Below are 14,298 nucleotides of genomic sequence, written 5' to 3'. Positions count from 1 at the left end.
TTTAACTGAAAGAAACAGGTCAAGCTGTTCTATTGCAAGATTTTAAGACCAGTAATAGTGCATATGAGATGTAGCTTAATCACTTTTAACCTGACAAAATTTCATTTTTCCAACACTTGCCCTTTACCACATACTTACATAAGAAGTTATCCGCTGAGCCAAATGGTTAATGCAGATTAAACCAGTTTACTTTGACATCATACGTTAAAAAAATGATTGAAAATCCATTATAATAAACATTTCAGGGAATAATAAAAATCCACCACCTATATGTCAGATGTCTGTAAAACTGCTAAAGAAACAGCTGCCTACTTAAATAGTTGTTAGGTGTCAAAACTAAGATATTATGTCTACAGCCTTACAAGACAGGCTAAATATCTTTTTTAGAAAAATGCTTGTCCTAGACACATACTTAGGGCATTAACAGTAGCAATAAAGAGTCCAATCAGAGAAATAAATATTCATCCTGTGGTCGCACTTGGGAGAACATCACAACTGCAGATCATTGTAATGAAGAAGCCATTACAGAAACATTTAAAGTTTTCATCCTCAGAAAAGCTTTTTGCAGGGGGATATCTTCTGAAGTCCTACAGGGAAAACAAGTTTACTGCAAAGAAAAAATATCACTATTATACATGTATAACTTACCTGTTACAGGATCAGATTTGTTTGGCTTCCTTTCAAGTTAATACACATTAATTTCATTTTTTTTTATAGGTAAAAGCAACATAGAATGTGCTCCTACTCTTCACTATGCCTTTGCAGAGAGCTACATTTGAAGACTAGTTAGGGGACCAAACCAACCTTTGGTCTGATCAAGAGCTGCCTTGATAGGTGTTCAAGTAGTATTTGCTATTGCACACATCTTCACTAGGCAAGAAGGTTTACTACACAGGGACACATATTATGTAGTGAGACATGACACTTGAGTTGCAAGCTTCCTTAAAAGTCCTTTTTAGTTAAGAATGCAAATGCTTATTTTTTTGAAATCAATTCAAACAACATGCTATGATGCATCCCCATGTAAATCAAACAAAGACTGCAAGTTAGGAGCTCTTTAATTACAGAAAAATAGGTCTTTAATTTCATCTCAGATGTCATTTAAGACAAGCACTTTCAAGTATGATAGTTAATGAAAAACAAATGCATACAGTATGGAAGTTAAGAGCTCTCAGTGAAGTCACCATAAATTAGAAAGTTGTAGCTGAACAAAGCTTCCTATCCAGTTGAACTTCAGCAGCAGCCATCATTGCACGCAGTTAAGTTTCTTTAAAAGGTTTGGTTTAAAATAAGAGTTCATGTATATGTCTGGAGGGAAAGGCACTTAGTATTGCAGTTTCCAGAACATGATCTGTCTGTCTTCCCCTCCTGTAATAACACTGTTGCATTGCTCACTCATCCACATGGACATTACAGCACCTGGGGGAAAACAGATTGAAATACACATATAGTACTTAGCAGGATGATGAAACAGATTTTTAAACCATTTAGGATCCTCTCATCATTGGTTAGGATTACACTGACACATATATGCTATGCATGTATACCATATAGTAGGCTGGTAGGTGATCTTATCCACAGCAATACTCTCATGCCACATTTCCTCAGTTTCTTTGGGAACCAGAGGCAGAATGTTTCTCCAGAGAGTTAGCCTCTGCCATTTGGACCTTTTCCCCATTAAAACTGCACTAGCATCTTGCTTCTAGCAAATGGCTAGAAGCCCATTTCAGCTACAGAACGATCTCTGTGTAGGTCAAGTCCAAGAGTACAAGCTTACAGCACAGAAGTTTGAAATAGCTGTTCATGAAAGCAACTGTATGAGCTTTGAGATAATGTAACTCATTCAGACCTTTTGGCTGTTAATGCACTGAAGACCAGGCACATGCATGTAAGACTTTTTTTAATCCCTATTCCTAACAATTTCATTGGTGAAATGTACTTTGTTGTTAGATTCACTCCTTGGACAGACCTGATATCAAAATGTATGACATGGTCTGTATTGCACTTTTTTAGGGCTGCGAGTTAAAATGTTGATTTTTGGGATGCTATACAAATTTGACTATCTTGTTACTCTTCCACCCTCAATCCATCCCACATCATCTGCTTTTGATTACCAGTCTTGTAAAAGGCAAGATTCCTCCACTGTTATTAAATTTCCTAGGAAACTCCAGTGGACCTACTTTTAGTTCCAGCATTCCAGATAACATAAATATCAGGAACCATTTACTGATCAACTGGTTCCCAAATCTGTCAAAGCCAACACATTTAGATAAGAGGAATCTCACGTTTAATTTGAGAACAAGAATAGTTCAGGCGTACCTGTATGTCCTTTGATTCTTTCAATGACTTTTCCTCCAAGAAGGTCCCAAATCAGTAACTCACCAGACTGACTTCCTGATAAGATGGTATTTCCATCCCATTTGAAGCACCTGCAAAGTAACTCCAGTCAGTTCACTTCAATCTTTTGTATAATGAGAGCTAGACACTTCTGAACTGAACAAGCCAAAAAGAATTAATAAGGGACATGTAAAACTGAAGGAAACTCCTACTTTTAACACAGTCCCCCTGGAAAGGTTATTCCCAGGCTATTTTAAAGGGTCATGGCCCAAAGTTGCTGCTGACTGCACTGGACACAGCTTTTTCCTCTGCCAGGGGGATGAAATACATCCCCATTACACAAGGTGATCCACTCAACTGTACTTTTCTATGCGTCCTCAAAGGCTTTCACGAACTATCACTTTCCATCTGTCACCTCATGCTTCAAGAACAGTCACTTGACATGGAAAGGGACAACTTCTTGGCATGCTTTTGCAAAACATACTGACGGAATCAGCAAGATGTGCAAAGTAGCAGGAATCCATGTATGGCTGCTCTATTTTTCCTCCAGTAACTGAGTAACCATTCTAGGAGCTTACCTGCTGAACTATATAGGACTGCATGTATTAAGATACAAAAAGTGCTGATTGCTGTTTAATTATAACAGCCAACCTTTTCTTAGTTTATCCAAACAAAAGGGAAGCATTGCTAAATAAAGATTATTACCAGAGATGATTCAAGTAAGAACTGTCTCCTCATTAGAAATTTCATAGCTTAGAGCTTGTTAACTTTAGCTCTCATCTTTTTTTTGTGGAAGTTAAAGTCTGAAAAAACAAGTTATTTGCTTAGATAATTGTTTGCATCCACACTTGGAAACCTTGACCATAGTGCAAAACATTCTAGTATGTTAGCTTTTGCACTTTGATCCATTGATTTAAGTGACATACTTCTTGGAAGTCTTTAGCATTACTGCCCTTCCCATTCTCTAAAAAGAGATTTCATGAAACTGCTGTGGCCAACCATCAAGCCATTTCCAGAACTAAGCTGGGCCATGCAACTTCACACTCCTTATTTTCTCAACATTACCTCTGTGGCTCATCAGCTGTTACAGAAGAAATAAGCATTCCAGTCTGAACATCTATTACTTTAAAACAGTTGTCCTCTCCTGCACTGAGTAGATGTCTGCTATCTGTACAAAAAAAAAAAATGCAGTTGTCGTTACCAAAGTAATCTGCAATATAGCATGTTGGATGTGATTTTGCCCGACATATTTAATTTATTATCAAGTATCTATAAATAAGTCTTCAAGAAAGCAATGCTAAACGTAAGTCTAGAGTCTAGTACAGCCTTTTGTACCATAACAAATTAGTGGAGAGCTGTGTCAAAACCAACATATTTGACCATTTTCATTATATTAATAATTAATAAGTTAGGAGTATACTAACTGAAAGTGTCAGTAAGATTCCCTTCACAATTTCCTACAGTTTATATTAGATACAGAAATCCTACATACCAGGACTAAAAGCAGCATCGAACACAGTCCCAGAATGACATGGCAACTGGTGCAACACTGTTGCTGTTGTAACATCCCAAATACTAATGGTACCTTCTTTGGTTCCAGATGCTAGTATAGTATTTGCAGCATTTAGGTCGATTGTATTTACCTAGGAAGTTAAACATCTCGTTATTCTCCTACTCTTTTGCTATTCTTCTTTCATGTGAGTCATCTTAAGATAGGTTTTAAACATGCACAAAGCAAGCCCATCATCCATAAGACTCCCATTTTATTTACAAAAGGCTTTTGCATTTATTTCTGCATCATTCATTAACGAAACACAACCCTTAAACTACCTAAAAAATCCGCTTGATATTTTAATATTTATTTACAGAACTGGAGATGTAAACTGATTTTTCAGACTATTTTTAATACTCAAACTAAGAATTTAAGAGTAAAGAAGAATTTTATCTTTAAAAGTTAAAAAAATTCTTAAAGTCCAATTCTTAAATGCTATCAGCTATTTTCAATATTTGACCATTAAATTAAAAATTTTAAAGTTTTAAAATATAATTCTAAATACTCCTATAGAGTAACATTAGATGTTACAAGTGCAAGTGTGCAGTTATGGGTTTAGGTTTAAGTGTAATTAGCTGCACAGAATGTGTTTATATATTTACAGTTGAACTTGCTGATTCTTTTTAGCATAGTAAACCACTCCAGTTAACCTTTTTCATCTGCTTGCCTACGGCTAAAATACTTTATGAAGCCAGAGAAATGGAAATGCTTCAACACTAGTCTGTTTTCTGGAAGTGGGGGAGGAAACACGCACATATGCGTGCACACACGCAGACTAACAGGAACTTTGTACAAGCTGAGAAAGACAAATTAAAAACCTCCCTGTTTAACACTAGTGCTTCAGTCCAAGAATGGACATTTAAACCAAGGAAGCAGAGGATACTGGAGTTAGTTCTCACTATACCTTCAGCCTCTTCTTTCCTCTTCTAGTTCCAACATTCTCATATCCTGACTTGACTTTAATTTTAATGAGCAATTAAAAACTAGATTTTGAGATTTTATATCTGTATCTGCATACTTACACTAACATCATGTTCTAACTCTGCAAATAGTTCAAAGTGGTGTTTTTTATTGCTCAGGGTCTCTCCAGGAACACAATGCCACACCTACAATACAAACATTTACATTTGCTCAGCATGTATCCGGATAATTCTTTGGTAAGTTCCTGAATTCCCACATTACAAGAAAGTCTGCTTGTGTAAATGTGTGTAAGTTTATACAGCACAACACAGCAATAATGAATGATATCTGAGCTCATTTAGCCTAAGCAGAGCAACACATTAACCATGACTACACTGATACTAGATGGATTATAGAAGCCTACCTGAACAAGTATATACCACTGCACTGAATGCATACTTACCAAAAGCCATACACAAAAGGTTTCTGGCTCTTCTTTCCTGCCTTTCCATCTCTTTTGCTTAAGAAGTTCCTAGTCTGCCTAACTGAACAGCATAAGCTACAAAACTATTAAACTTGAACTTTAAACAGTTTGCCCAAAGAAAGCATATTTGGAGTAAGTTAGAGTGAATGAAATTTCTTTAAATAGCACTTCAGCTTTGGAAAAGAGTTGATATAAAGCTAACGAAGATTATATTTATTGAAATACTAGCTTATTTGCTTCTAATACAGCAGGTACATCCACTTCAAAATATTTGTCTGGCTGAATATTGAAGTGCTGGTTATTGAAATAGCTGACGTACAAACCTTCACAGTGGAATCCCAAGACGCAGAATATAAGCGCTCATCACGCCAACAGACCTTACTGACTGCATCATCATGTCCCATTAAGATGTCTTGCTGTCTTCCAAATGCAACCGAATAAAAATATCTAACAAGAGCATTATAAAAGTATTACTTCTTCAGAAAACTTAAACAGTTCACTCTAAATTAAAATAACTCTACTTCTACAATTTCTAAACAGGAATCTATTACTATAGTCACTGCTTATAAACAGTGAACTTCTGTCCCATTATCTAAAACCTTAACATAATTACCAAGCCACTCAATGTAATTCAGTAAAGTCAGTAGGATGTAAATACACACATATGATTGTCCCATGAAGAACATATAACAGTGGTATCTCCTGGTAAGATTAAACAAGATGACAAAGCCTGTAAGAAAAAGGAAAAGAAAGTAGGGTTCAATTTCTAACCCCAAATCAACTAAAAGTACATTAACATGCTTTTGGAGAACAAGAAGAATTTAATCTTTTACACTAACATACTGGTGTCATACAAACATTACTTAAGAAAAACCTGATAGGTTGGATACTGAACATGCTGTAAAGCAAAAATATTAAATCCTTAGTAGTACAAAGTTAACACTGATGTTCAGAAATGCATGCAGAACTATGATGGATCTCCTGTTTAAAAAAAAATGGTAGAAAAGGATATGGTGTGTTATTCCTCACTCAGAAGAAACTGGTCACTTCTCTATCTTGCCAGTTATTGTCAATTCTAGGGTAAACAGCTAACTAACTAAGTTTCCTCTGATGTTTGTGCTCCATAACAGCTCAGCTCTTTTAAACGAATGTAATTAGATAATTTCCATCCTCCTCAAAAAGAAGTATTATTTACAGATAACTGCACCGTTACATTACTATCACTGGAGGCATCAAGGGAAAAATCAGCCCAATGCTTCTACTGGTATCATTACTGCTTGTGTTTCAAGTCTGTTTAAAAAAAATAGTAAGCAGTTGGAGAATAAAGAGACTAGTGCTTCCAGCATTGCTGGAACAGATCAACACTAAAACTAGAAAAAGCAGAAGCATACAAGGCTTATGAGTAAGAAAGACTTTTGGCTTAGGGTTCAGAGACAAGGTTCCTTCTTTACAGGGTCAGGAAGTGAAATTCCTAACTTTGCCTTGGCTAAAGCATTAGGATCGCTGTATCTACATTCACCTACCAGCATGTGTGCCATGGCCTGCCTAGAGTCTTGTTCCTGCAACTTACTTGGGAACATGCTATGGCAGCCTATGGCTTCTAGCTGGGCAACATCTGCCATTTCCCTTTCCTGGGGATGAGGGCAGAGAGAGAGGCTGATGAATCCTAGGATACTGCCTCCATAAAAGTGTCAGAACAAGACAGTTCTGGACCTTTAACACCCAGGTTCAGACACAGAAAATAAAATATAGAATACCTTTCCAAGTTCTAGTTTAGAAGCAGAAGAAAAATGTTGTTCCAAAGTTGCTTGGTCTTTCCCTACTGATTGACTTGCAGCCTTCAAAAACTTGGGACCAGCAGGGCAGTGCTGGGGCTGAGCACCTGAAGGGTATTTCAGTTTTGTAATACTGGGCCTAATGACTGTTCAAGGTTGTTTAGGAAGGCCCCTCTGCACATTTCAGACCATTTTTGTCTACTATAGGACATTCCCTGGATAACAGGGCAATTCAGAATAGAGCTAGCACAGAAGTAAAAATGCAGCCACTTAATGATCCCTTTCTGTATCCACAGAAAGGGCTCTATCTCACTAGTGGCATGACAGTCTCAATTCACTCTGGTAAATTATTCACACAGAAAACTAAATAGGCAAGAGAAGAAAAGAGAGGCATCAATGCATGCTAAGAGCCTGCTTATGTGGGTAGCATTCAGAAGACTCCTAATGATCTCATTTTTATTTTGACAGTGACTTACCATGTTTGAAAAGGACACACTTCTCTGGAGTGTTTTTGATTCTCTGGAAAACATCTTCAAAGTTGAATCTAAGAATAATGGACAAAATAAACAAAAGATAAAGGATTGTTTTACATTATAGAAGCTAGTAACTTTGCTCCAGTTTAAGTATTCAAATATCTAACTATAATAAGCAGGAAAGGGTTTCTCATAATCCTCGTGAAACTCTTAAAACTTGCAAGTCAGACCTGGAACTAATCTGCCTTACATCAGCTACACATGGACTCCCAGGCCCACTAAATTCAAAAAACTAACTCTGGTATCAAAAGGGAGAAACTGCCACCCTCCCAGCTATAGATTTAGATGGTACTGAAATCCTCAATTCAGAGCGATCTAAAATAAATAAGTACACACACTAAAAAACTAAATTTACTCACAGGACACAGGAACCAACTAAGTTAAATACACAGAACAGGTGACTTGCAAAGCTGATAATCCAAGAGTCAGGCAGAAGGAGCCTTTATATGTGAATATGGAAAACTGTCTCTCCCAAACAGTAAGAAGGAACTGAGTATGAAGCAAAGATAAGCCTTGCATTTGGTAGAAGACTAAGGCCACCCCTTTCACAGGTATGCAAAAAAAGAGACCTGAATCATTCAAAAATCCCATTTAAGACTGCCTTAATTTTGCTCTCAGTGAAGATACTCAGGGATTCAATCTCAACTACTTTTGTAAGCGTTATGTTTTTTTTTTTTTTTTTTTCCTCACAAAACATTATTAGGCATCATAACCTTTTACTGAAGCATTTGCACTGCAGGATCTAGTAAATGCTTCTGCAATAATACTCACCTTGGGATGTAGTGAAAACAGAAGACCCATTGCAAGTCACTGCTATTCCAGTTATTGCCCTGTTTAACATAAGTAAGCTTATAGGTGATTTTATAAGGTTTGAAATTTAACAACCATAATGTAAATTGACAATTTATGACAGACTAAATTTGTTATTTGACCTCTGTGAAAGTTAGACATTCAAGAGATTAAGAGCACTATATAGCAGCTTGTTATGTGCATGGAGACAAAAAATACGTCTTGGCACAGTATGTGAAATATGAATACAAGCTCCCCGTATCATTCTGCCAGAATTTCATTCTCATCAGAAAGGACATCAAAGGATAAATAAAATCACGTGCAATCTTCCCAGTTTGGGATAAACCGCAGAAAGAGTCAGAAATCTGCCTCCAAGCAGATACTGAATACCACAAAAGTCAAGGAGAAGAGATGTCCAAATTCTGATTCGAGTTTGGCACTGTCAGTCTTTATACTCCAAGAATGTACCCATCAACAAGCTTAGAGCAGGAGGTGAGTCATTAGGAACTATAAAGCACTATGTATGGCTGAAACATTACCCAAAACTACTACTACCTCTGTTTTATTCTGCTTTGGACAAAACAAAACAAAACGAAACGAGATGAAATCCAAGTCTCCCCATGTGATCAGGATTTCCCTAACCCTACCAACCAGGTAACAGGGGCCCTTTCTCACCACAAATATTGCCTTTTCTGGACTAGAGGAAGAAAATGTCTCCTCTCTAGATTAGCTTACAGACACCAAGAAGGCACTTGCACTCAAGGTAGCACGAGATCCTACAACTACCCCAGCCAACAGGACAAGGGACAGGGTCAAAAGGGGAACCTGCTCTCTAAGAAGGGGCTGCTGTTGTCCATTACTATGTATTTTTTAAAGTTCTCCTGGAAATGCCTCTGCTGGTTCAAGACACCCTGGGAATCCATCAGAACTGTAGTTGAGCATGTGGATTCCCAGAAAACCTATAGCTGGAGACTGACAAACTGCTCATACAGGAAAAGCTCTAGGTATGCAGAAGTTGAATTTTAAGTGTCTTAAGTTTTCAAATGAAATAGAATGGGGGAGGGGAAAGTTGTGATTCCTGAAGTTTAAGAATACGTCTGTATCTATCTCTAAATCTTTGTTCAGCCGCTGCTACAACAGTTCTAGAGAACAGTAATCAGTATCTGCTTTAGGTACTCAAATGTTAATGAACTAGCTCTAGACCTGTATAAGAACTAAAACTAAGCAGATAAATACCTCTTCTGGACTGATAATCCCTCAAACTCATTTTGGATAACCACATCAACCAAGCAGTCTCACAAAAAAAAAAAGTACTTACCATTCAGACTGGCAAGCAAATTTCCCCCCCACCCTGCATATCTCCCTCCCCAATCCTCACCAAATTAAATGGAACAATTTTGACTGTTAACAATACACCACAAAAGAAAAAAAAATACTTACTCTTTGTGAATTTTATATTGCTCATGTAATTTTAGTTTGGCAATATTGTTCCAAGCAAGTGTTATGCTTTCTTCTGTTAAGTCTTCAAATGATTCTTCATTTGCAGAAACTACAATAAAATGCCACAATAAAGTTTCATCAGAAATAGAAAATGAAAAGATTAATTTCAAATAATGAGATCGTGGATGTTGCAGGTATGAGTCTAAAAGTTCAGAAATAGTCATGCAGAACTTCAGGAAAAGACTCCTTTCAGGCTCTTGGTTACTATATTTAGTCATCTTATTATTGTCTTTTTTCCAAATCTCTTACTGAATACATAGGCTTACACAATCAAAAACATGATTTTTCCCTGGAAACTAGGGTTTTTAAACTGAACACTTCACAGAACACACTTCCAAAATGGAAAAATACTTTTCTGCAGGGACACTTTCTATTCCCTAGAGATGTCAAAAGCTTTCTGAATAGAGAAGTAACAGGAAAGCCACCTACTGCTAACAGCACATGCTTTTATTAGTATATTTTATTAGTCTATTATCTTGTTAAGACTGTCACAACTTTGTTTCACTACAGTATTTTAAAGTTTAAGAGATATGGAGGAAATGAAATTAACTGAGCCAATTATATTTCAACTGCTATAAAAATGTAAATCTCAACAGAAACTGCTGATCTGTAAATTAACGACTTAATGGGCAGTGTACGACTACTACAGTGTACTAATGTATTAACATTCTTAACATTAAATACAACTTTCAAAGCCAGACATACCATTTGGATACTACAGGCTGGCATGCTAAATAGCGCCCACCTTCACTTCTCTACTTGAAAATCAAATGCTATCAAAAGGTAAGTGAATTGAGGACAGTCAGCTGGGAGTAAGGGAGAAATCATCTTTCCATATGATACCTGCACTTAAGCTTCAGTTCAGTTTAGAGTAAGTTACTATTCATATGATAAGGACCACAGCATCTTCATTTGAGAAAAAAAGAAAAAGTCAACACAAGAACTGTCATACATATCTAGAAGGGCATTTAACATCTGCTTCTTGTTTTAGAAGCAGCTATTCAATCAACACTGTCCCTACACTACAAATTGAAAGTAAAGTGACTTCTTAGATTTTAATTCAGAAGTCACAGAAAAGAAAAAAGCATTCATATCCAGATGCTTAAATTATTTTCTTAGGGTTCATTTAGACTAGGCCAATTGACAGGCCTAAAGACATCTCTGTTCAAAAACTGAAAAAAGTTTTAAAAAAAGTTTAAAATTTTTTGGAGTAGTTGCAGAGAAAGGCATTCAAGCTGCTGTCACATCAGCTTGACTCTGAAGTGGCAAGAAATGCCAGGGAAAGATGCCCTCCCACAACTTCAAAAACAGAGGCTGAACAACCCCAGTGAAGACTGTTGAAGCAGTCTTATAAGGAAAAAATGCAATTTTTTTCCCCCCAAATTTAAAACTAGCCTTGCCAGTTTTTCTTTAACAGTTGGTTCATGCATTTAATTTGAACTGGCTTATATGGAAAGTGGCCAAGAGAGTTACATAATGAGATCTCATGGGAAAAAGACACAGAACTTCTCAAAACACCATATCAGTTGTATTATCTGTTTACTTGTTATACATTTACCTGGAGATTCAACTATGGAAACATTGTGACTAGATGCTCCAGACAAGCTTTTAAACAATTTAGGTAGTATCCTTTGGGGATGAGGAATTGTGAACAGCTGTTTTGGTGTCTGTCCAAACTCCAAGATTTGGGTCAGCAGAGCTACTTTTTCATTGGGGTCCATAATACTTAAAGGGGAGAGGGGCAAGCAGGATAAGAAAAAAAAACAAACAAAAACAAAAACCACATTTAATCATTTAATTAAACAATATTTTCCTGAAAGTATAGGTCTGCATATGCAATTACTAGAGCACTACAGTGCCATTGAAAATAAACTGATTTGTCACAGATGTGACAGGGGTTCATATGACAGCTCCATAATTTTATGTACAGTGACAGTATGCTCTTCAATTAAAAAATAATAATGAAACAATTTCACTGAAATCAGACTGAAGAAGTGCTCAAGTAACAGTCTTTCAAAGTGTTAAAACTGACAACCTGATACTGGTTGATAGCATATCATTGCATATAAAATGCAACATTTACACAATTCGTATTGTGGAACTTGGAGAAATACTGACAAATTTAGCTGACTACTTTAACCAAAATATTCTGATTTGTTTTTAATTACCTGTCCAAATCCACTCCTCCTTCGTAAGTTAATGGGTGAAACACTGGAAAAAAAATAAAAAAATTCATTTGTACAAAGGTTTACACACCTACTGTAAACATGCTGTATTTTTACTCAACTAGGTTATGCTTAAGCAGCTAAGTCCTTTCAGCAGGCAAGATAATTTGAGATCTTGTGTTTTAATTGGACTTCTTACTTGAAGGAAAGTTCATGATTTCTAAAAGACCTAGTGAAAGCTTTGGAATAAGTCAGTCCTTATAAGCCACTCATAAAAGAAACAAGCCACTCATAAAGGATGAATAGCTTATTTAAGCCTTATTATACATAAAGTATAGTTGCATAATCAGATCTCTGTCAGGCTTTGTCAAAAGACAGATTGATACTGTGTGTGTGAGTGTCAAATCTCAGTGTCTTATTCTCTGGACAGGTAACAACAGGTAGAGAAAGTGTTCATAAAGGTCTATCCAGTCACTTTTTCATTTTATTTAATTAAAAAGATCCCTTCTGCCCCTCTCCTCTATTCAGATGCAGGCCATTACGCTAAANAAAAAAAAAAAAAAAAAAAAAAAAAAAAAAAAAAAGCCACATTTCAGTACAAGAAACCTAATGGGCTTAAGTATTCTCACTTCACAAAATAAAATATAGACACCATAATTCAATGCCAACTTGCCTTATCATAAGTCTCTGCCACATTCTGACTGACACTTACAACAGCCAATCATATTGTAACCAATTCCTGCACACCTAGAATATAGCCAATCATAACTTAGAAGACATGTGAGGGAGCATTAAAGAAAGCATCATGCTATCACACCTTAAAAATTTAAATTAATGACTACCAAAATAAAGAGTTGCTTATTCCCTCACTCCCAGCTGTTTAAAGTAGTGTGTTTTTTTAAAAAGCTTATTCTGTCTTGCTAAACATAAGCTTTGCTTTCCAATCACTATCTTACATCGTTTGTTGCTTATAGCCTTTAAAAGGATCAGGACCTTCTAGAACAAATAAAATGCCTTCACCCTTTAGATCTGATCTGCTAACCTTTCTTTAGAAAGGGGACAATTCCTCATAAGAGAGTAAAGATATTGAAGCTAAGTATCAGACTACTGAACATTGCTATTTTAATTAGGTCAAGAGAAATACAACACATTGAAATAGCAATCACAGGGTAACATCCTCTTTTGTAAGCATTTACAACAGCTACATACGTGCTCAGAGCTAGACTACAATGAAACTTGTCATATGTAGGATAAAAAGATGCTTCAGCACAGAGCAGACCCAGCCATCTGCATACTTTGTCCTCCATTCTCAATCTTAAGAAGTGGTAGCCTATTATATTCCTTGCTCATTCTCTCAGGAGAAAAAAAAAATGAAATTCTTACACTGCAATTATAGTGTAGAGGCGTGAAATGCATACATACATGGAGACTCCTGCAAACTCCTACAGACTCTTACAGACTCTCATTTGTAATTAGGAAACTCTTACTTCAATGTTATATTGTTACACTGAGCCGTGTGAATGAACAGTGACAATGCTGAGGAAAGAAGTTGTACTTTAAAGCATGTATTTACCATTGTGAGCTGCAATTGCTTCGCTTCCTTTCTGCTTGTAACCAAATATTATGTCGATCCATTCATGGAGATGTTCTGATACATACTGACTTTCTAAAGCCTCTCGGCTCTTCTGAAGAAAGTCATCAGGACCTGGCAAGATAAAAGGAAAAGATATCCCCTTTTCAGTACTGGCATCCATCTCTCTTGCTACTCAAAACGAATGAACAAAAATGTCACACCACACCCGAGAGCCTTCGATTTCTTATGAAAGTAAAATGCAACTATTAATGATGTCAATGTTTAAGAGTTAAAAATTCTTTAAAAGAAAACAGAATGAGCATTCTGAGGAAAGAGAAGAATCATCTAGGAACACAACAGTGAGGATAGTCAAGCTATTTGTATAAAGGAATGCTGTCACCTGATGCCCACGGGGGAAGCTCTACATCTTCAACAGTTTTTCCACCCTGTCTTTTTCCCAAGTCCAATTTCAAACTGTTCACTAGAAAACTAGAATCATTTTCATAAAATTCTGGAATCAGCTGAAAAGAGGGGAAAAAAAATGAGATTAGGTTGGCTTTGATCATTTTAAGTACCATACAGTCAATAAAAAGTGAAAGGGATGAATGTTCACACTAGCCAACTTTATGGCCTATTCTAACTTCTCCAGGCTTTCTCCCTTGTCAGCAAAGAGGGGTATTGGAAACTTCC

The 14,298-nt window shown here is 36.4% G+C and overlaps 1 protein-coding gene across 1 annotated transcript in view; it reads right to left on the bottom strand.

The window, feature by feature from the left end:
• Positions 1-1,040: 1,040 nt before the first annotated feature.
• Positions 1,041-14,298, bottom strand: part of NSMAF (neutral sphingomyelinase activation associated factor) — a gene marked incomplete at its 5' end in the record, with an annotated part of 29,524 nt that continues 16,266 nt past the window's right edge. The window contains 14 exons of the mRNA XM_085313563.1: positions 1,041-1,419; positions 2,320-2,429; positions 3,403-3,505; positions 3,830-3,980; positions 4,912-4,995; positions 5,597-5,720; positions 5,936-6,003; positions 7,525-7,592; positions 8,353-8,411; positions 9,811-9,919; positions 11,429-11,595; positions 12,039-12,081; positions 13,609-13,740; positions 14,009-14,129. Of these exons, the coding sequence (XP_085169689.1) occupies positions 1,325-1,419; positions 2,320-2,429; positions 3,403-3,505; positions 3,830-3,980; positions 4,912-4,995; positions 5,597-5,720; positions 5,936-6,003; positions 7,525-7,592; positions 8,353-8,411; positions 9,811-9,919; positions 11,429-11,595; positions 12,039-12,081; positions 13,609-13,740; positions 14,009-14,129 (1,434 nt within the window). The remainder of the gene's footprint in view (positions 1,420-2,319; positions 2,430-3,402; positions 3,506-3,829; positions 3,981-4,911; positions 4,996-5,596; positions 5,721-5,935; positions 6,004-7,524; positions 7,593-8,352; positions 8,412-9,810; positions 9,920-11,428; positions 11,596-12,038; positions 12,082-13,608; positions 13,741-14,008; positions 14,130-14,298) is intronic.

Source organism: Rhea americana, unplaced genomic scaffold, assembly GCF_003343005.1.
Source record: "Rhea americana isolate MKP2758 unplaced genomic scaffold, rheAme1 scaffold_39, whole genome shotgun sequence".
In the NCBI taxonomy this organism is placed as follows: Eukaryota; Metazoa; Chordata; class Aves; order Rheiformes; family Rheidae; genus Rhea; species Rhea americana.
The sequence above is the reverse complement of the archived record's forward strand: the minus strand, read 5'-3'. Positions and strand labels throughout refer to the sequence as shown.